The 22,034-nt window shown below is 41.4% G+C and overlaps 1 protein-coding gene across 1 annotated transcript in view; it reads right to left on the bottom strand.

The window, feature by feature from the left end:
• wdpcp (WD repeat containing planar cell polarity effector) overlaps positions 1-22,029 on the bottom strand; it is an 81,611-nt gene extending 59,582 nt beyond the window's left edge. The window contains exons 1-3 of the mRNA XM_072390597.1: positions 21,579-22,029; positions 17,891-18,020; positions 2,144-2,228 (exon numbers count right to left, since the gene is read on the bottom strand). Coding sequence (XP_072246698.1) covers positions 2,144-2,204 — 61 coding nt within the window. The 5' untranslated portion in view covers positions 2,205-2,228; positions 17,891-18,020; positions 21,579-22,029. The remainder of the gene's footprint in view (positions 1-2,143; positions 2,229-17,890; positions 18,021-21,578) is intronic.
• Positions 22,030-22,034: the final 5 nt, after the last annotated feature.

Here is a 22,034-nt window from a genome sequence, read left to right on the forward strand (position 1 = left end):
GAAGACGGTGATGATAGGGAGCGTCACACCTCAGCGACCAGGTCTTTTCCCTCAGATGTATCCATCCGCATTCTTCCAAGATATCAGACAACACAGACAGCAGGAGAAAAACAAACAAATAAGGATATGCCACCGTCAGCTCGGATATGCGCCTTCCTGTACCTTCCCATATACACATGACACTACACGCACACATGTTTACGTACAGACGGCCTCTGAGAGACATTATCTTCTTTGAAAACTCAGCAGACTGTGAAAGACAAGACAGTGTGGAAGGGAGGAGAAAACAAGAAAATGGAGAAACGGAGCATTTTCATCTGACATAAGAGATGGACTGATAGGTGCTGAGCAGGGTACCACAGAGAAACTTGACTTGAAGTTCAAATTCTCTGCTTTAACTTTAGGGTATTCACATCCAAACTGGATGAAGATTTCAGGAATTACAAAGAATTTTGCAGGGACTCAAATGCAATCTAACAATAATTGACTAAAAAGCTGTATGATGGACAAGTTGATCTATCTCTTAATCATTCCTTCATCAATTTAGTAGGTTAAAGGGTGAAGTTCCCAATGGGGCATTTACATTTGGAAACTGTTGCTTTGAACCCATAACACGAGGTCAAAGAAGCCATAATGCAAGTGAAACACATTTCACTACTTGGCTGCAAATTTAAAATAAATCTTTCAGAGAGATAGCTGTATAGTTAGAAGTTGCTAAATCAACAGCTGGGCACCACAGAGATCTCTGGATCCTTTCATGATCTCCAGCAAAATGAAGAAAACTCTCCAGGAGGAAAACATGTCATTAAACTCGTTGACCGTGAAGAGAAGACTTCATGAGAACAGAAGGTTCACCACAAAATGCAAACAATTTATGAGCTTTAATAATGAAAAGCCGATATTAGACCTTTCCAAAAAACATCTTAAAAAGCATTCTTTGGTCAGATTAAACTAAAATAAACCTGCGTGAGAATGAGAGGGAGAAAAAAGGATGGCGAATATTTGGGACAGCTCACAATAGAAGCACAGAGCATCATCTATAAAACATGTGGAGGCAGCGAGATGGCAGCAGCATGCACGGCTGTCATGGTGCTGGATCACTGGTTACTGATGGCGTGACAGAAGACAGAAGCAGGCAGATGAATGCTGCCCAGATTCCAACAAATGCAGCAAAGCTTAGTGGCTGACACTTCGCAATACAGATGGACAATGATCCAAAACATGCTGTAAGGGACACCCAGAAGTTGTTGAAGATAAAGACGTTGAATATTCTACTATGGCTGAATCCATCACCTCAATCCGAGCTGCATTTCGCTCACTGAAGACGTGTCAGTGTTGCATCCAAACTAAAAACTCATGTATCTTACAGTCAAATTACATTTGAGCTACGTTTGAGGCTCTGGCTGTAACTCGTAATCCCCTGCTCCAATTTAATGTGAATTCTCTCAAACTAATAACTGAAACTAATAACACATAACTGCAACTTCAATTTGTTTTAAACTGCAAGAGAAAGAGGAGGCAAATGTGCAAATATCTCAAACACGAGTGAGGTAGGAGGTGCTGAGGTAGCCTTTACGTCACCATCGGTGGTGCCAAAGGTTGTGCAACAACAGGTAGATGCTAAAGAGCAGGTGGCGAGCCGCAGAGAAGAGCAGGCGTTTACTGTTATTGCAGATGAAGTTTGTGATGATGGAGGAGCTACAGAGGGTAGAGGAGTCATGATGGCAGGGAGGGAGGAGGAAGGTGGGGCAGATACTTTTTTATTCCAGTCCTATCATGCAGGGACACTGGTCAGGGTTTACTTTAACGTTTTAGAAAGAAAAACACATTTTTAGCCATCAAACAGAGATCTCATGATTGTTGTCTTTTCCTTTTTTTAGCTGCTTGTGTAAAAATGCACAAATACAGTTTAAAAGTCAAGTATAATGCACTGATTGAACTAGAAAGTGAAAACAGAAAAGGTGTGAATTGATGTTGCCTGAGAGTCAGATTGGAGAGGTAGATACATGCAGGGAGGAGGTGTGAAAACAAAGTGAGCGTTGACAGAAATACCCTGAACAAGACAGAGAGAGGAGCAACAGAAAGAAGACAAGGAGAGACTTTATGAGAAGGGTGGAAGATTGAACATGGTGATAAGTGGTACCTTTAACTTGGAGGGAGCTCTTGGTGGACCACAAGTGCAGTTCAGCCAGGCAGAACGCCATCTGACGGAGGAGTGTAACCCGAGTCTGCGGAGAGGGACAAGAGAGAAATGAAAGATGGAGTGAAAGGCAGGGCAGACCAAACACGACCACAGATGAATATCTTGATGAGAAGACAAACCGACAGCTCTGTTTAGGTCAAGCAGAGCACGCATGACGGCACATCACAAACAAAAAAACCTGTCAGGCGTGACTTCAACTTGCTACCTGTTCAAGCACGGGCGCCAAATGTACAATCTTCAATGAGTTTATCAGTGGTTTCTAAAGGTTTTAGGTTGTCTTCGAAACAACTCTATTCATTCTATCAGGATTAATTCTTCCCAAATCGATCTATTCAAGTTGTCTTTATATTTTCCTGTAATTTCTGTATTATTCTTTTTAATATCACAGCTTACAGAGTCATAGTCCCAGTGTACTTTACTCACATCATGCTATAGGAGTTTAGTCAAAATCGCCAACAGAGTTTGACTGACTGAGCATGCATGCACATGTATATAATAAGAAGAAAGGGAAAAACATCAATAAGACATGGAGTAACCATGTAACAGTGACCAAAACTTATGTCTGGAACGAGATAAGTGACCACAACAAATCTCTAACTGGAAAATCCCGACTCAATGAATTAATTGAACGGAAATCGTGTTTCTCCAAGCTGTGATTCGTTGCTGAAGAGATCGATAACTCTTTTAAAGTTCCTACAGAATGGCAATATTTCTAAAAGCCAAGAGAAGGACAGAAAACCAGAGAAAACAGTGCCACACATTGCAGGTATGAAACTAAAATCTTGTTGTTTGAAGTCGCATTAGTGGTATGACTGGTAGCAGCAGACCGTGAGCAGGAGTAATGGTATTTGTAGTAATATCAGTCAAGGGTATGATTTAAAGTAAATATGCAACATAATACTGCCCTGCCTCCTTTACCTCTTACACATGTATTACTACTAAGATGGAAAAACGGTGATGGCTAGACGTGAACGAGGCGGGTCACGGGCGGTAACACTTGTGCCATCTTTCACACACCACAGGCGAGCAGTGATGGATGCACAGCTTGAAGCTGACAGCTCAGACAAAGCATGCAGCATTCCTCCTATCAGCTAATGAACGCAGAGCAGGTCACACAGCTGCTGCTGTCCCTTCGTCTTTATTGCAGACTTCATTCTGCAGCCAGCTTCCTTCTTCCAGTCCACTTTGTGAGGTTTCTCCTGAATTACTAATGGTTTGTTAACAGTTTCACAACAACTAATAGCTCATAAGAAAAGCTTCTGCTAACAAGAGGACATCACAACTACCACCAGTGTCCCTGCTAGTCCAACAGCTTTAACCAGAGCACAAAGCATTTCAATGTAAAGTGTGTTTTTGTGTACTTATAAAGGTTTGAATGCGTACAGTACGTCTGTATACATTTGGAAAATGAAGGTTTGTTAGTTTAGCCGTTTACTAAAACATATTCATGATACAGTTATATAATCAATACAGACAAAGTGCAGACTCTCAGCTTTAATTTGAGGATTTCACATCCAAATTGGAGGAAGGGTTTAGGAATTACAGTTTAAAGGTAATCGGACAATCAAATCGAGGCTATTCCCTCGTTAATCCATCATCAATTAAGCAGGTAAAAGGTCTGGAGCTGATTCAAGGTGTGACATTTGTATTCAGAAGCTGTTGCCCACAACATGCAGTCAAAGGAGCTCTCAGAGGAAGTAAAACAGGCAGTAAAAAAGAAGAAAACCATCAGAGAGACAGCGGAAATGTTAGGAGCGGTGTGTGAGAAAAAACATGAGCGCACTGATGAGCTCGGGAACTCAAAAAGGGCCAGGATGTCCACGGAGAACACCAGTGGAGGTTGATCGCAGGATCCTTTCCATGGTGAAGAAACAGACTGCTGTTGTACAGTGTGAACAGCACTCACACTATGAAGCATGGTGGTGGCAGCGTCGAGCAGAACCTGGACAATTGATCAGAATCAAAGGGCTGATGGATGCTGCAGAACACAATCAAATTTAGGAAAACATGTCTCAGTCTTCTAGAGAATTGGGCTTCCAGAGTATACTTTATCGATCCCAAAGGTTTCTGCAATGGTGCAGCAGCCGCTTAACATAAATCACAAAAACGATAACAATGAGGCAGATAAATAATAAATAAAACCATTCAACATGAAAATAAACCAACCGCTTAATGTATTATGAAAAAGAAGACAATAGAGTGTATTCTGTACAAATTTAGTAAGACAACACAATGAGAAGAGTGAAATATTTCTGTATATTGCTGTCTCATTCACATACAGAGACTCTCTACCAGGGATAAACTGAGGTCAGCACAGAGCCCGATTATGACAGAAGAGGAGCAGTTCTGCTGTGTTGACCATTCATTTTTCTATCTGTGCAGTTAATGCTCTCCGTTACTCTTCTTTTCTCTTGTTACTGCTGAGAGGAGACTCTCTCCTATCTTTACCTCTTGCTCCTCTTGGGGTGGAGGAAAAAAAAAAAAGTGGAAAAAAAAATAAATCTAATTTTGTCACTCAACCCCCAAAACCGCAAGTCGCAACAAAAATACACAGAGATAACAGGGGATGCCATGGAAACGCTGGGGCTAGCATGGCATGACAGTAATGGCGTAACGAGTTTACTGACATAAGAGGATTCTTTCATCCTCTCATAACCAGCCCTTTTAGAGGAACTCAGCCCTTTTGGAAGGAAAACCTCATTTCAGTCGGCTTTCATTTTGTTATTTCCAGTGTCTGGCTGGTCTGAAAGTTCAAGAGACCCGTTTCTGAGGAGGTGTCCAGGTCTGGTGGAGATACAGAGAAACAACGGCCCAAATGGGTGATTGTGTGATGGATGAGAGTGATGTGTGTTCATGAGCACTGAGGACACATAAACCGATCAGAAACACTGAAATCACCTGCCTGATATCCTCGTTCAGTTGTATAATTCTATGGACTTATATATTCCTCTCTATACATTGCTTTTGGTAAATGTATGAACTCAAACCCATGGTTCATATATAAACAGAAGTATTCTCTAAACTTAGTAAATGTGCTTAATAACATTAACTTTCCTTTCCTTCTTCCTCTCTGTCTTTGCTTACAATATATTTACAATAAATAACATGCATGAAATGTTGATGGCTAAATGTGTGAAGCATATATGACTTCTCCCAAATTGTTTTTATGGACACACTCTTGTCTACATACAGCAGTCACACTCTGGCATGTTGGCGTGTACAAATAAACACACACACCCAGCAGGCTGCACAGATCCTGGACAGCTGCCACGCTCATTCGGAATTCTGGCTGGGGTTGCTGTGGGTTACCTGTCCCCCTGCAGAGCTTTGTGGGTGTGTACAGTCAGGGGCTGGGTGGTGGCGGGGGGGTGAGGTTATTGTATCCCGTCTTTACACTGGTGAAGAGACTGCTTTAACATCAAAGGACGGCAGGGAAAACACAGGACTCCGCTTTCAAAGACAGTCCACGGGAACTACAACCTTGTCTGCTCTCTGCTCCTCTTTCTCCATCCCCTCTGGCTGAATTCTGAGTGTGAGAACGCCTCCGTATGTCTGCGTGTAACGGACACAGACAGAAAAAGTTCAACACAGCACTTTAAGTAAATATTTGAGACTGGTTTCCATAGGGTGAAAGAGAGAAAAAATGCAAGTTTTCTAAGATATTCCTGTTCCTAAAGGTAAATAAAACAGACTTAAGCTAACAGACGCAAACACGGAGCCTCTTTACACGTTTAGCGACCTTTTACAGCTGCTGTGAGCATTACAGTTTACACCCGAACAAACAACTGCAGGTTTGTTTTGATGTAACCGCCAAGTGAATTTGAAGAAGACTTTTCAAATGAAATAAGATGCACATCAGACATGTTTCTTATAGCTGGTTTGGAGAAAATAACCAAGACTCTTTATTAAATAGGTGATGATACAGATTACGTTATCTATGGCTGCAGTTGAAACCAAACTACAAGTGGGAAGGCACTGACAAAATTAGCCTCCTTGGCCACATGTAGATGGTAATTGAATATTGGTCTTTGGGAATTCTTTTCAGCTGGATATGTCTGGATAGGACATTTTTTCCTCTTAAAGTGCAGAGAACTGATGGTTAAAACATTTGCTACCTCAGAACATATTTGTAAAAGCTATTTGCCAACTTTAGCTGGCAAGAAAAGCCTTTTTTCTTGGTGAGAATTTTAAACCTTTACCAAAGAACCAGGATGAAAAGGTGGAACATTAAACTGTGCTGCACACTGTATGAAGGGGCATCCAGCAGAAATCCAGCTTTACTGCTGGTCTTTGTTATGAGAGGTGCTCCTTACACTCTAAAGAAGGGCTCGGTTAATCTCAAAAGTTAGATAACTGGATAGGAAGAAAATTTAATGAGAAATCGAACTTGCAGTGTTGCGGTAAGATATATATCTACTGTTTCCTAAAATCACGAGTCGCAGTGCAAGTCTTATAAAACCTGAGAGCAGAGCAGGATCGCTGTGTCACGCTCAGCCACTTCTTCTTCTTTCTAAAACAGCCACACATCGACTTCCTTGGTGTTTATAGACATGGAAATGTTGCTAAAAATGAACGTTTCGATGACGTTTAAGTCACAAACGTCACAAAGTTGTTTAAAATATCTAATTACCGTTCTGCCGTGTGAAGTTACGGCGCTGGATTCAATGCGTGTCGTGCATCATCTGTCCTCTTAAACGGGCCACACAACACATATAAGACCATAAATAAATGAGCTAAAACTGTGTCTTTAACCCAGAATCTATCAGGGCACCAGGAGACACAGGAGGCAGAGCTTTAGTGGTCTGATCGCTACTGGAAGAGTGATGTAACAAACTTCAGGGTTAAAGATCTGCCACAGGGTGACTGACATCAGGCCATCACAGGCTCGCCTCAATCCCTCACCACAAAACACTCACAACCATTGACTTAATCCACATAAACATACCACCATCCCCTCAGCCACCTGGCTTTCTGTGAATATTTGTCACCTTTGTCCTCCCTTTAACTTCTCCCATTGTCTTATCATCCCTCTGCCTACTCTACCCTCACCCTTTATCTTTTGCACCTCCTGCCTGTCTCTTCTTGCCTCGTCATTCTTAGTTTCCCATTTCTTTGTCTCTTCTCTCTCAAAGGACTTCGTTTCAGTTTTCTGCTTTGTAATTACTTTATCTGGTCATGTCTCATCTTTATCATCAGGGTCAAAATAAACTAAATAAGAACAATAAAATGGACACAAAAAGAAAATCTGATTTATTTTTCAAATTATAGTAATGTTTTCATCCTTTTTTCTGTTTTTTAACACAAGCTACTGCATGTCTTTGCTTTGGGTCCGGGGGAATAAACTGAAAAACATGAACAACATAACATACGTGTAGGTTATCAGTCACACGTTATGTGCACTCCAGTCTCTCACATATGCTACACAAACAAATATGCAAAGAAAAGCAAATACACTTCACGGCATCCTCTCCTACCGTTTGATACCTGAGGACATGTACATATGTACACAGTCACATACATTTGAAACAATGAACTCATGCTCAAACAACCTCTTATCTTGAGTAAATTCACAGGTTTACACAGTCATATAAGAGGAAGGAAAGGTGGACAAAATCATGTCTCTGAAGAAAGAAAGATATCATTAGAACTAAAAAGCAGCCAAAACAAAGAATCCAGGGAATAAAAAGAGTCTAAAGTAAATTAGAGAGGCTCTGACTACAGATACGATCTGTGGGGCAGAGAAAAGACATCCTGTCCTGAATGTGAACGGCCTTTTCTAAGACACAGTATATGTCTATGTTTTGTGGAGATGTGAGAAAGTTAGCAACATTTGAAGTGCACTGAATTAGTTTTGTTCTGTAATGTAGCCATGGATGTACACCCTCAACACTGAGAAAAACTTCAAACTCTGATGATTTCTATGTACCTGAAGAGTTTTAGTAACACGTTTATGTCTTTCAGAACATCTAAAGTGCCGGTACGACCCCCGCTGCTGCTAACTGATTGTAAGGAAGAATCAGGGGGTCAAACTACAATATAACTTCTGAATAATAGAGACATTCAATCTGTTTTGCTTCACCAGCATCATCTCTGATATATGCACAATGAGTCCTTTAACTCCACTTTGGCAATATGCAAAGTATTTTTCCCATTTAGTTTAAGCTCAGAAGCCAAAGTTAGAGTTCCTTCTGTCCTATTTGAGACAGATTTAATCAGTATTTACTCTTTCTGCCCCAGAACCACTGCCATTATTCATATACTGTAGTTTTTATTTCTTTAACCAGTAGAAAGGAAGCAAGTCAATGCATCCGTCTCGTCTCCTCGGGAATTAATCTTAAACTACAAAATGGCAGTAGATGTCAACAATGAATCAAGCACTGTTGATCACAGATAATAATCCTGCAAGTTGACATGAGAATGCTACAACAAACAACAAACTTAGAAAGGAATAAGCATGGCAGCACAAAGGTTTAATGAACGGTGATCAGAAGACTGAGGATAGCATAACTGGAGTTACCGAGACCTCATGAGTCGTCTGCATGTGCAATAAAAGCTTTCCCAATAGTGTTACTTCATCTACAATGTAAACGATTAAACATGGGAAAGGAGGACCAAACAACAGTTAATTTCCAAATAAAAGGATGTGGATCATCATTATGTCCCAAAAACTGTTGGTCTGATCTTTAAAGGCAGGTCGCCCATCCCTACTGTTGGGTGTAGTAAACATTATAGCCCCCAGGTGTCACTAATCGGGCCTCAGAGTTTTAGTAAGGTTCACATCAAGCTCTGTCCTTCTTTTGTTCCATCTGTCTGTTTTTCTTTAAGTCCCTCTGTTCAGTGGTTTTGTTGAGGACCTGAGGCATTACAGAACTCGACCCGCCGTGAAGACTACGACTTAAGAGTGGACGAGCTGTGAAAGCCTTGCGGCAGTGTATGCACTCGCTCATGCACACACACTCGTACGCCACAATCCAAGAGCAACTACAGTGTATCTTCTCAACTATCCCATTATAAGAAAGAGTGTTTGGCGGAGGAGAGTGGAGGGTGGGCAAAGTGGCGCCAGGCAGCAGGCCAAAAACCTTTTATTTAAGGTCCCACGGGAGCCCATTGAGTCATCAGCAGAAGAAGAGTGGAGGTGATGGACAGGCAGAACAAAATGAGGTAAAGGTAACTCTATTCAACAGAGATGACAGCTACAGACCCTGAGTATGCAGCTGCAGAACACGTCAATCAGTGGAAAAATGAATCTAGAGCAACGTGACTGCTGGGTAACATCGGTGTCAAGTAAGTATGTGCGTGTCTGTGAATGTGTGTGTGCACCGGAGCGTGCAGAGACAGCCGCGAAATCAGTGGAAACACCAGTTTTGGTTAGCAGGGCACGCAGAGGTGAGGAGTTGAAAAGTTCAGCAGAGAAACTGAGCAAGAGGGATTTCTTTTTTGGAAAGCAAACCAGAAAACGATTAAAATCATATACAAACGAGCCTTCAGCAGAAGAAACACGAGGAGTGAAAACTAACAAATACTGTGAACTGCAGCCCTGAAATGTTTTAGATACATTCTGGGGCTGCATAATAATAATAGGGCAACATGAGACATGCTGATAAGCTCAGGTGTAGTAACACCTAGAAATGGTGGGTCTTCAGCCTACCATTTATTTCCACTGCTATTACGCATGTTGATATTGAGGCTTTAGCACCTTTAGCACCTTCCAGGTGACCTGCACATCATGGAAACAAATATTCTGGACTTGTTCTGGAGATTTCCCAGCCAGCATGAAGATGAGAGTAGTGGATTTTTACTGTATTTGCTCTCAACTTCCTTGCTGATATCATGGTTATGTCCACATATAAGCGGCATTGATGACAACACAACAGTCACTACCACAGACAGGTAGGCCGCATCAAAGCACTCATTTCCTCAGTGTACCTTTAGCTTGTAACGTCCAGAGCAGATCTAAAGTATTGCATTGGGCATATTTTACCAGGTGATTGTCAAGGTAACCGAGTACAACTCAGACTGTTGTCTGTTATGTCAGCAGCTTACAGTGTACAGAGCACCTGGCTAATCAGCACATCAATACAGATGCACTTGAAGCCATTCCTCAATATGTTATTGATATCATACACTCTTTAAAACTTTAAAAAGTTGCAACTCAACACGATGGCTGAAGCAGTGAGAGACTTAGGGAGGATAACATAGCCTTAATTACTCGGTATTATACGTTGATTTCTAGGTTTTACCTCAAAATGTCACACTGAATGCAATAAGAACTGTGCAGATGAAAAACAACCTTTGTTTACACTGTCATGCTCTTAGTATTATTCTTTTTTAAAACAAATAAAAACTCATGCTGCCCTTCGTTCAACTGTAAAGAGCTTAATGTAAACACATTTTTATTCATATGGAGTTTAACGTGGATAGGTTGGTTCAGAGTGTAGTTTGCAACTTTTTATTGTAGAAAAATCCATGAATAGGCACTGAGACCACGTATCGTCTCCGTTTTAAAGACACTTCAGCTCCATGTCTTGACTCATGTGAGCTCTACTCAGCTGCCAGTCTGGAGTATTTCTTATTGTGAGAGCTCATCTCTAACAGAGGATCTCCCGGTGTGAAGCACATGTGTGGAGAAAGTCAGGACCTAACTCTCTAAAAAATAGCCCCTGTTCATGGATAAAATGACCACCCACACATCCTTTTATAGGCATATTTGTTTGGAAAATGTGCGACTTGCCTGACTGGTAGTCAAGGTCAAATTAATTCATAAAGCAAACAGAAGCTGACTAAAGTGTTTTACAATCCAGTAAAATTTACAGCCAAACAAGATGATAAGAGATCATTAATATTAAAGTGCGTGTATGTGGAAAGGTACAGATCAGAGCCAGCAGTGACATATTGAAATTAGAAGGTTATCAGTAGACAAACGGCAGAGAGTCATTCTTAACCTCTGTGTGCATTTGCAGGAAAGTCAGAAAGAGAAAGAGTCACAGGGAGACAGAAAGATGAGTTGAGGCTCCCCTAAGCAGATGTGTAAACGTCATTAGAGGAGGTAATGGAGGGAGGAAGGTGGGAAGAGTTGTGTGGGTGGGGGGGGCTACTCCAGCAGAGGTATTTACCCAACGCCTGGAGCAGAAACACAAACACAGAACCAGTCATGACTAAGAACGAGCTGCAATGATAGGAGGAGGGAAAAGAAACAGACGAGTGGTGGAAAATGTGCAATCAGGTCTTGATAAGGCAGGGAAAATGTTGGAAAAGAAACACCTGATTAAGCCTGTGAAGTATTTCAACATTCCAACACTTCTTCGTGTAGAAAGGAATCCATTCAACCTGCAATAATTTCCTTTCACTCCTGTTAAGCTAATAAGCCTAATCTGGGCAAGTGTTTCACTAAAAGCAGAGTGTATCTGCCCTGCGGCCGTGCCCAAAGCCAGGAAAGGTGATACTTTCAAACCAGCAGCACAATTACCGACCGACTTCAAGGAGCTTCTCTGGAACTATGCGCCTCTTCGGTGTCGGCTTCCTGTGGCACAGAAGGTGACTCGTGTCCCACCGACTGCCGTTTTGTTTACGTTGTTGGAGGTCTGCTTCTTATAAAACAGTTTGGTGTCCAGTTGTTTTACCTTCAAGGTGTGTTTTCTGACATCCGTTCCCTGGGACTCTCAGCAGAAAGACCATTTGTTACTACTTGAAACAAATCTCTGAGCCATTAGTGGAAGTAAGTTGTGAAGAAAACACGGCATAGCTTTGAACTAACAGTTGTGGATGTACACATTCAACACATACAGATAGCACAGAAGATGATTAGAGGTCCAGGTTTCCCTCTGACTGAAGTGTTCCACTGTGTGAGACACATTTGAATGTTCATCTGTTAAGCATCACACTATGTTAGACAGCCACTGTCTGATGCTATAATTATTAACTAAATACAGCTGCACATCGTGGCCATAATAGTTCATCTGTGTCACATGTAAAGGATCTAATGGCAGAATCACAGTGCAACAGTGAATGTGTTTTTATTATCTTCCCAGCCTTTTAAATCTAAAGACAATACAGATTCTCTTCCTCGCTGGCTTCAGAGACATTTTTTAGTTCATTGTAGACTCTTTAAAAGGGAGGGTAAGAGCGGGGATTATGATCCTTTATTAAAACAGATCAAAGATTTCTGGGGCCAGCGAAAACAATTTAACTTTGTCAGAATATTTCTGTCCTATTTCCAGCTTTCTGTGAAGTACTGTGACCTGATTTACTCGGTATGAATCAGTGGGGAGCAGTTAAAGCTAGGTTTCATATCGTCAGCAGAAGGTGGTGGGTGTAGGCCACATTATGAGCAGCAGAAATATAATGCATAATGCAATCTAACTGGAAACAAAAGAGCAAGAAGACACAAACAAGGCTCTTCTTCTTTGTCACATAAGAAACACAAATGAAGATAAGTTTTCAGAAATCCTTTGCAACTGGGACTGTTGTGATTGCTCTTTCACTATTTCTGCGAATATTAGCCAAAGATCACCAGAACTTCTTTAATCAAGTTAACTTGTAAACACACATCAGAAACACTGATGGAAGCAGGTAGAAGACAGTGTGAAATCTGTTGCAGCTCATATTTGAACCTGGTGTGCAGGAAACGAACTGCGTTTTGAGAACATTTTTTTCATTAATGAAAAATTCACACTACTGTGTGATAAAATTGGTCTTTTGTTTCATCACTTGAAATCATTTCTAAAGCTTTCCTGGTGTACACGTCCAGGTACGGGTACACACAGCCGCACCTGTCAAAGGCTCAGGAGGATGAGGTCTGTTAACGCTGTTGTCAGATGCACAGAGTGAGATGGACCCTGGAAAAACGAAAGGTCACGATGAACGTCCCCTACACCTCTCACCCGTCACACACTCACACACACGCTGTCTGTCACCTCCCGAACGAGGCGGTGACACCTCTCTGCGGGCAGAGCCTCCTGCTGCCTATCCGTGTCTCTGACAGGTTGACATGGCACAGAGCAGTGGCGCGTCGATGGCACCCGGTCCAAGAGGTTTGCTCTCTTTGGTGTGACCTCAGATATGGATGCTGGTGTCATATCTCCTCTTTCTCCACAACCCTCCACTCTAGAAGTTGAAATAAAATCCTTCCTGGCATCTGCTCTCTTCTCCCTGGCAGCTGTCTGTCATACTTCATCATTGTATGGTTAAAAATGCAATTAAAGTTTAAAAAGTATTTGGTAAATTGACTGAAGTAAAGGATGTTGAAGTTGCTTCATACTATCTTTGCACCATGGCAAACATTTTAACACCACTTTATAAAAGTGATTCAGCAAAAGAAAATAAATATTGACTTTTTAAAAAATAAAAGACCTGCTTTGATAGGATTATGCCAGCTGCAACACAAATTACTTTTGCCTCCATTTTTCTGTTAATAAGATACCTGTAACCCCCCCTGACCCCTGGCCATCAACACTTCTTTGAGTGTTAACTTATGAACAAGCCACAGTGCTCATAAGATGCCCGGAAATGGAGGAAGGTGACATATTTAGGTAAAGATTGTGGTTGGGTTCAATCCACTGTGATGGATAAAACGTAAATGTATGCTTCCCTGGGAAAACCAACACTTAAGGCATACCTTCTGCGTTGATAAATAACACCAGAGGTAATAAAAAAGCAGCAGTATACAACTTCCAGACTACCACAAAGGTAACTTTGAGTACTCAGTGTGTTTATGTCCGTCTGGTAGAGGTGTGAATCTTCCTTTCCTTCTCTCTGAGTATGAGGGCGATGTGAAGTGCAACTCGTGAATTCTTGGCTGGTTGTAATCCTTAGAATAAAACTGGGTAAAACAACTCGTTGGTGCTTTCCAGGTAACTTTATAAAATCCAAAATGAGCATTTTTTATTCACTCACAGCTGATCTCTGTCTTCCTCTGTCAAATCACAGTAATGTTGCCAAAACATTTCATCCACAATTCAACACAAGAAAGCTATGAAAACTAACTTTTTACTGTGCGACTTCATCATCCTGCTGAGGCCAGAAAATAACTGGTTAAAGATATTCCACCATAGTTTTGTGCAGACTCCCCTTTGGGTCCACATTGCAATGCATGTTTGAATCAAGGGACTTCCACACTTTTACTATGTGGATATTTGTGGAAAGATTTCTTCAACACTATGTTGCAACCATGTAAAATACAGTAATGAAACTTTACAGGTGTGCAATTGAGATAACAGTGGAGGTCCAATTTGAGGATGGATGTGCTCCAATCCCTGAGTACTGGATAAAGGGTTTCAGAAGTAAGGGTTTGATCCAAGAACTCAGGATTAATTTGATCCTCTCACATGATTTAAAGAGCTCAATAAGAAGGCCTGTTAGGGTTTGATGTCATTCTCAATTGATAAGCCTGAGTACAGGATTCAGATGAATACAATGGCCTTTATACACCACAGTTTCTGACACTTTTGAGAAATTTAGAGTCAGTTGTCGTGCAGGAAGGGGTTCAATCAAGCTGCTGCTGAGGTTTGTAATCAGTAGAAAGGAAGCACAAAATAATACAACTGTGTGCACGTGAAAACACCAAACAAACACACACATCTGGCTATCCTCCACCTGTCAGGGAGCCCAAACATCCATCCATGCGTGAAAACAGCCCTGCCCTGTCCAGCTCTCGTCCCCTGAGACTACAGTCATTATGGAGCTGAATGGACACACACAGACTGTGCTGTTTATGTCGGTGCTGAGCTCTGTTTGCCCCGGAGAACAACATAACATCTCTTGTTCACTTCACTGTAACTCTCACACACAGGTTCACAGCTTTCAGTCTATTTCTCTCCAAAGGGGAAACTCTACCAAGACTGATTTCTGTTCTGCGTTCAGGACAATAGCAGAGCTCTGCGCACATGCTGGCTCAAGTCATGTCTTGTCACGACCCTGTATCCTCTTTCCATTGAATCTGACTGTTATGAGTACCACAGGGGCCAGCGCCGGGCCCCATGTTAAACACCCTGCAGTACAATCTTTCTGACATAAAGAGAACAGGCTCATTTTTCACATCAAATGACCGTATAGCCTCGCCCCACTTCTGCAATTCAAATAAAGTTCACTGTGTTTAGCATCGGATAGAAGAAGACACCAACATGTGCCCGACACCATTTCCCTCCTTTCTTCTACTACACTGCTTTTAATTGTTTCCATCTTTACATTTATTCGTCATCACTGCAGCCCGGAAAGCACTTAAAAGATTAGCAGTCACAACATCTCATCACAACCTGTCACGCAGAAAAGTTCATTTGTCAGATAATGTGCAACTAAACCGTGAAGCTAAGACAGTAACACATGAAGCCCAATCAGAAAATGAACAACAAACACAAGCCGGCCAGGGCACATTTTCAGCTTCTTAAGTACACGTACAGATGAAGTAGAGACACATTTCCCACCACCATACTACATAACGTGTGACAGAACCTTCTCTTGCCCACAGTTTCCCCCTGCTCTCCGATACAAGTATATAGGCTTAACATTGTCTGGCCAGGCCATTCCCATCAGCCAACCGTCGGCACGGCAACGAACACTATCCTTGCTAACATCTGCTGCATGACCCAGGGCCGCTCAGAGTGGACTTTAATCCCCACACAGCCATGTTGTGGGGGAAAACATTCTTTCCTTTTAGACGGTGCAAACAAACAGGGACAAGCGGTGTTGCTGGAAACCTGCAGACAACCGTCCTTTTGGAAAGACCTGGAATGTTGTTGGTGACGTGGCCCCCCAACTGTGCCACAGCCCATTATAGCTGTGCAGAGGGGTGTGACCGCCAGCATCGGGAGCGAGTCGCCATCACTGATTCAGCTGGATGGATTTGGATTCTGGAGTTAATGAAAGGTGGTGCGGGAGGACTAGCTGGGGAGTTTGTCAGGCAGTGTTGTTAAACTAAAACAACGACTGCATTGATAAAAACATTAGCCACATTCCCCCCTCTCCTATGCAAGTTTGCTGCCATATCAACTGGCTGTGAATGCAGGAGACGGCTGCTGCTGCATTTCTGGTGAACCATAAGGGAGTTTTGAGTGTGTCGGTGGCTGTCAACAGCAGAGGAGTGTGAGCTTTGGCTTTAGACAGCTGCAGAGCATCAACATGTGACAGTTTGGTGCCCCCTTGTGGTTACAGTCAAGAGAAAAGCTGCTATTAGGGCACAGAATACACCTTACGACACAGATACATCAAGAATCATTCAAAGTCATAACACGACAAGTGAACAACTCCTCTTCTCTCTGCAGCCAAGCCATGATCCTTCATATCACTCCTGCTGATAAAGATCTTCCTTTGCGGTGAAGCACAGAGGAAATGAAGACGCAGCCCAATCAATCAGTCCCATCAACTGCTATGAAATATGTATTTGTCTTAATATGGAGTTTGATCCCATCAAACCCATTTCACGGACCATTTCCCTATGCAAACACCTCTAGGGGAAAAATGGAGAGCTAGTTGTGGAGCGCACATGAGGAAGAGACACAATCGAGGGTGGCTCAGTGTGTACGCAACGAGATTTAATTGAATAGTTCTGCATCAGTGCCAAGAAGTTAGTTAGAGTGTTTGCAGATGTCTGTGTTGAGTCTGATTGAGGGCTTGGTTGGATTTGTTTTTTTTTTCCCACAGCATGACAGCACTTGGCTGGAAACAAAGTCCTTCTCCAGTTTCAATCACAGACAGACTGAAAGAGTTAGTAGGTGCATCAAGACAGACTGAAAACATTTGCATGCCTCCAGGCCGTGTGCTAGAAATGGCACACAATAACGACAGCTCAAATGGGTCTGCAGGCTGTTTCGACTCAAAAAAGGTTTATTTAGAAGATTTACAGTCAAATACTTGGGAAATAAGTTAACAGAAATCTCTTTTAGACATGAAAGAATGCTTCAAAGTTGCTGGATTATTTATTTTCGGACCCATTATTATGTTTTATTATCTAATCTTCAAAAAGCTTCACTTTGTAACCTCGGTCTATAAGTGCTACATAGACATTTTTTTCTTGATTTGCAGGTTGAGGCTTGGAAACATAAAAACAATATTTAAGAAAGATGAGATTTTACCTTTAGCATGTGTAAGAAAAATCAACTTGATCAACCAGCTTTAAGATAACTCGACAGTGCAGAGCAGTAATGTTTGCTGTGCAGAAAGCTCACATTTTTGTTAAAGAAAGAGATCAAAATCTTTTGTTTTAACAAAAACTATCAAATTTCAGAATGAGCCTTTGAACTGAGAACTGTCCAGTCATAATCCAAGTTCTGAGAGGCACAAATTCTGCTGTGGCAACAAGTGCCTCTGAAGCATCTTCAGTACAAATCCATCAACACCTCTTTGCAAATGCTGTGTAAAGGGAAGATCCGGGTGTGACTGGCAGATAACAGCCACATACTGACACCTACCGCATTACGATCATTACTGCAAAGAGCAAATGAAGGGAAAGACGGGGCCCTGTGGGTTCATTTTACAGCGAGATAAAAAACAAAGAATAAAAATCATCTTTGACATCTGATCTAAAGCTTCATCAGCTGATCTCAGGCTGGGATATGACACTGCTAAGACACAGATATGTCGCAGGGACACAGAAGCTGAATACGATGAGAGATAGTGGTGACCATGATGTAATTATCTGCTGTGTTTGTGTGTCGCTTATGTCTGCTTCTGTGTGAATGCAAGTTGCTATCTCACCTCTGTCTGCTGGTACTCTATGAGGGCTATTTGGTCTAGCGGGGCAGATAAGAGGGTGATACTCAGGTCAGTAGGTGGGCGGGCTATCTGCCTCCCAGCCGCCGTCGCAACAGGGTCACTCAGGTGCACTCTGCGGGGACAAGTGGAGAATCAAAGTATGAGGAGATAAAGTAGGACAGGAGAAAGGGTGGAGATGAGCGAGGCGAAGTGATGAAGGAACAAAAAGAGGAGGAGATGGAGTGGATGAAGGTCACGCCGTCGCACGTTTATCAAGCTTTTCACAGCAGGAGAGACTGTAGTCGGTATCTGTGCACATGAATGTCCGAGATCCAGGCATCGCTGAGCTTTGGCGCGTTTCAACTCCACAGAATTGTATACGTGCGCACATGCGTGTGGCTTAGGATTTGGCCACGTGTGAACTTTGCCTCCTCTTTTTTTCTTCTGTGCACGGGGCTCCAGGTTTCGGCTAATGGGCGGGACAAAACACCCACAATGCTGATTGTTTTCACAGCACACACACAGAGGATCAGGCCAGCATGCAAACTGGCACCAGATATTATCGTGTGTCCCGCTGCCGTTTCTGACTTCATTCTGATTTCCTTTTTTACAGAGACAAAGTATGCCTAATCCCCCCATGTCAAACTGACTGTGAAGGCTACCAAAGAAGAAAATAAACTCTGGAGCCTGACTTGTCAAACAACAGTGAAGACAACAGCAGCAGACTCTTTCAAATGTGCACAGTCACAACTCTCACATGCTGTTGTTTTCATAGAAAAGAACACCAAAATACTACATTTTAAAAAGTTGACCAATTTGTTGACAAGCAATACTGTGACGGAGCAAATGTGGCTCTAAAGATAAGAACAATTTGACACACAAAATGTAAAATAGCCTCAGATTTTAGTAGAAAGACCAGATAATTAAAATATCAGTGTGTTTTGACCGCGTTCACAGCAACAGATACGGTTTATTGAAAACAACGTATTTACACATAATCTTTCTCAAACTGCTCATTTCCTGAAGTAACATAAAAGTAAGTAATATGCTTTTAACAAAAGGTTAACCTGAAGGTTACTGTGATCTTTGACCGTTCCTTTATTTTTCCAAATATCTCATATCCGACAGATTTCTATGACAGAAACAGGTAATTCTCCAGGACCACCATCTTCAATAGTTTCCACATTTGGTCTGAAATTTGAAGTACCATATTTTTCGGGCTAAAAAGCACTCCGGGTTATAAGGCGCATTAAAGGAAACAAAACTCAGATCAGTCAAACTTTATTCAGCTCACTTGTTGTACTGAGTGACTGATAGCGTTGAGTTTGAATCCGCTTCGTAAGCATGTCTCTTAACAGGAGCCATTTTTGGGGCAGCGGGTGTAGAAAATGAATGAATGAATGCACACACCTTAATGTTGAAGGACAGATCGTATTACTCTGCGAGGCTCGTGACTACGGTGGCCGTAATGCTCAATCCATCAAGCAGTGCAGCTTTGTAGCTTACCAAGGCCATCCTAAAACATTTTGACAGATGTTTTTAAGCGCCGTGTACCACATAAAATCGGTTCTAGGTCAGAAAGCACAACCAGAATTAATTCATACACTAGGCACACCGCATTTTAAGGCGCAATGTCGATTTTGGAGAAAATTAAAGGATTTTAAGTGAGCCTTATGGTCCAAAAAATATGGTACTTTATTTACTTCTTCACCTTTGTTCAGATCCTTCAGCTGTCTTATTCATTTCATTTCTTATTTCATCTGCCAATTTCTGTGGAAATACCTGTTTCAACTGTTAAATGCAGCACTAATCTCACCAGGTAGTAGCTATTTAAGTGTCCCAGGTTTCTTTTGTTTCCTTCTTTCCTATTTGTTTTGTTTTCTGCAAACAGCCAATAAACCAAGAATAATAAAATGACGTTAAAGACAAAAAGAGGAGGAGATGAGATAAAGATAAGCTAACCCTGATCAGGTAACTAAAGAAGCAGACCACAGCATATTTCAGGGTTATTCAAATCAATATAACACACAAAAGTACGATCACACAGCAGCAGTTTGCCACTGATAGCTGTGAACACCTGTTTGTCTCATAGCAAAACCATGAAAAACACAAGTATCTGTCACACAGAGGGGTGAAACTGTAGCTAGAGCTGCCAGGTTGCAGCAGCTGCTTCAAACAGCTATGAATCCAGCTATCAAACACAGAGCCTTTTCAGGGAAGCATCCGTGTCAGTTCCTGTCACTGGCAGATGGAGACAAGAACCAAGGCCACAGCAGGAAAGATGAAAATATTAGTATAAGATGAGAAGGTTAGGTTTGATATGGCACAGATTGTGGAGTCGATCCAAACTATTCTAGTAGTGCCTTTGAATAGAACCACGACAGTCAAAAAACTAATTTAAATTTTAATCATAGCGGGTTTTAGCACATTTTCCCTAATTGTACAGAATTATACACAGAAAAATGATCATTTAGATTCAATTACCACCAGGTCCTCATTAGAGAAGATGTAGTTTGCATTAAAAAGGTCACATTTTCAGCGAAATTATGCTTTTGCAAGATTTCTTGAAAACTCCAAACAGTCCTAATATTGACATCTTCCTCCATGATGTCTGATAACTGTTATCCATTTAAAAAATGAATTAAATATGTAAATTATCAAAGTATTTTGGTATCAATATTGGATATTGGTGAATGCAGACATTCTTCAATCTAAATCACTGGATAAACTACCAAAGAAAAAAAAATAGGGAAATTATTAATGTATAAAAGACTAAATCTACTATAAGTGTACATGTGGATAAATAAGCAATCCGTATAATCTGTTTTAAAGTCGATGTGGAGTAAAACCCACAATTAAAGAGAAGATCTTTTGAAAAGATCTTTTTCAACTGGGGACCAAGTCTTCTCTTTAAAATATTTAAAATATTGAATTCAAGGTTCAACAGGTTAAATGACAAGCTCACATCACTTTCTGACCACATTTGCTGTATGAGATGATCCTGTTTGCGGATACAAACCTCCACAATCCTGACCTCAGAGATGAGTGGAGGAGGGGAGTTTTAGACAAATGCCTCATAAAGCACTTTAGTTCCTATTGACACCCCACAGAATCATTTACCCAGCCTGACACCTTCCAAGTCAGTCATAAGCTGAACCGTGATGCATCTTGTGATTATGAAAAAAATTCAATTTCATCTGGGTTTGAATGGTGATGGTTAACATTATTTATCTTGCAAAATACAGATCTGATCACTTGTCAAACTGACATAGCCAATAAAAACTCTAAATTGAGCAAAAACATTGGTTTCAACACACTCAATACATGACAACACCACCTGGGAAAGTGTTGAAACCATTCAGACAGCCAAGTTATCCCAGGGTGACACCACAGTCTGATGCCAGTTTGGTGTAACCCCATCTCACCTGTTGTTTGTTCAAGTCGTGTAATGAGGCTGTAATGATGAGCTCATGAAATATTGATCATCTTGTTCCCTTGCAGTAGGGCTATACATGGGGTTCATTCAACTTGAAAAACGATAGTCGAAAGAAACATAGGACCACAGTCACAAGTCAATGCACGAATCGCAAACAGCAACCTTATATGTACCTTATTAGCCTGAAATGTAACATTTACATGTACAGATGCAGCAGGAGGAAGAAAGTGAATTATAAAGTTGACTTCATCTTACCTTAATTTTCTCACTGACGGGAGTTACAAACGTTTTGAGGGCTTGGCTTCAGTCTTTTATTTAAACCTACCACATACTAACTGTTGATATAAACGTCACTAGTCGCTGTTTGTTCCAAGTAGTTAGCTAGCGTTAGCCAAACTTAAGAACCGGCTTTTCATCTGAAACGTTTATATTCATACCATTATTTATACAATTTAAACTCACACGAAGAAGTTATATCAAAGTAATTGTTCTCCTGATTCATATTACACAAGCCGGTCTTCTATGTATTTTATGACGAGCAGCTAAGCTACAAAGTCTCGCTGCTAACAGCTAGCCACGCTCTGCTGCTGCTACATTAGGGTTGCTAAGCAACCACAAGCGGCTAATTCTAATGTTGTAGCTGTGCTAGCTACTAGAGCATCATTATAAATCGATAACATGTAGAACTCTTTTATAGCATAGATAAGTGCA

Source organism: Leuresthes tenuis, unplaced genomic scaffold (genome assembly GCF_036924035.1).
Source record: "Leuresthes tenuis unplaced genomic scaffold, fLeuTen1.0.hap1 SCAF_8, whole genome shotgun sequence".
NCBI classification, from domain to species: domain Eukaryota; kingdom Metazoa; phylum Chordata; class Actinopteri; order Atheriniformes; family Atherinopsidae; genus Leuresthes; species Leuresthes tenuis.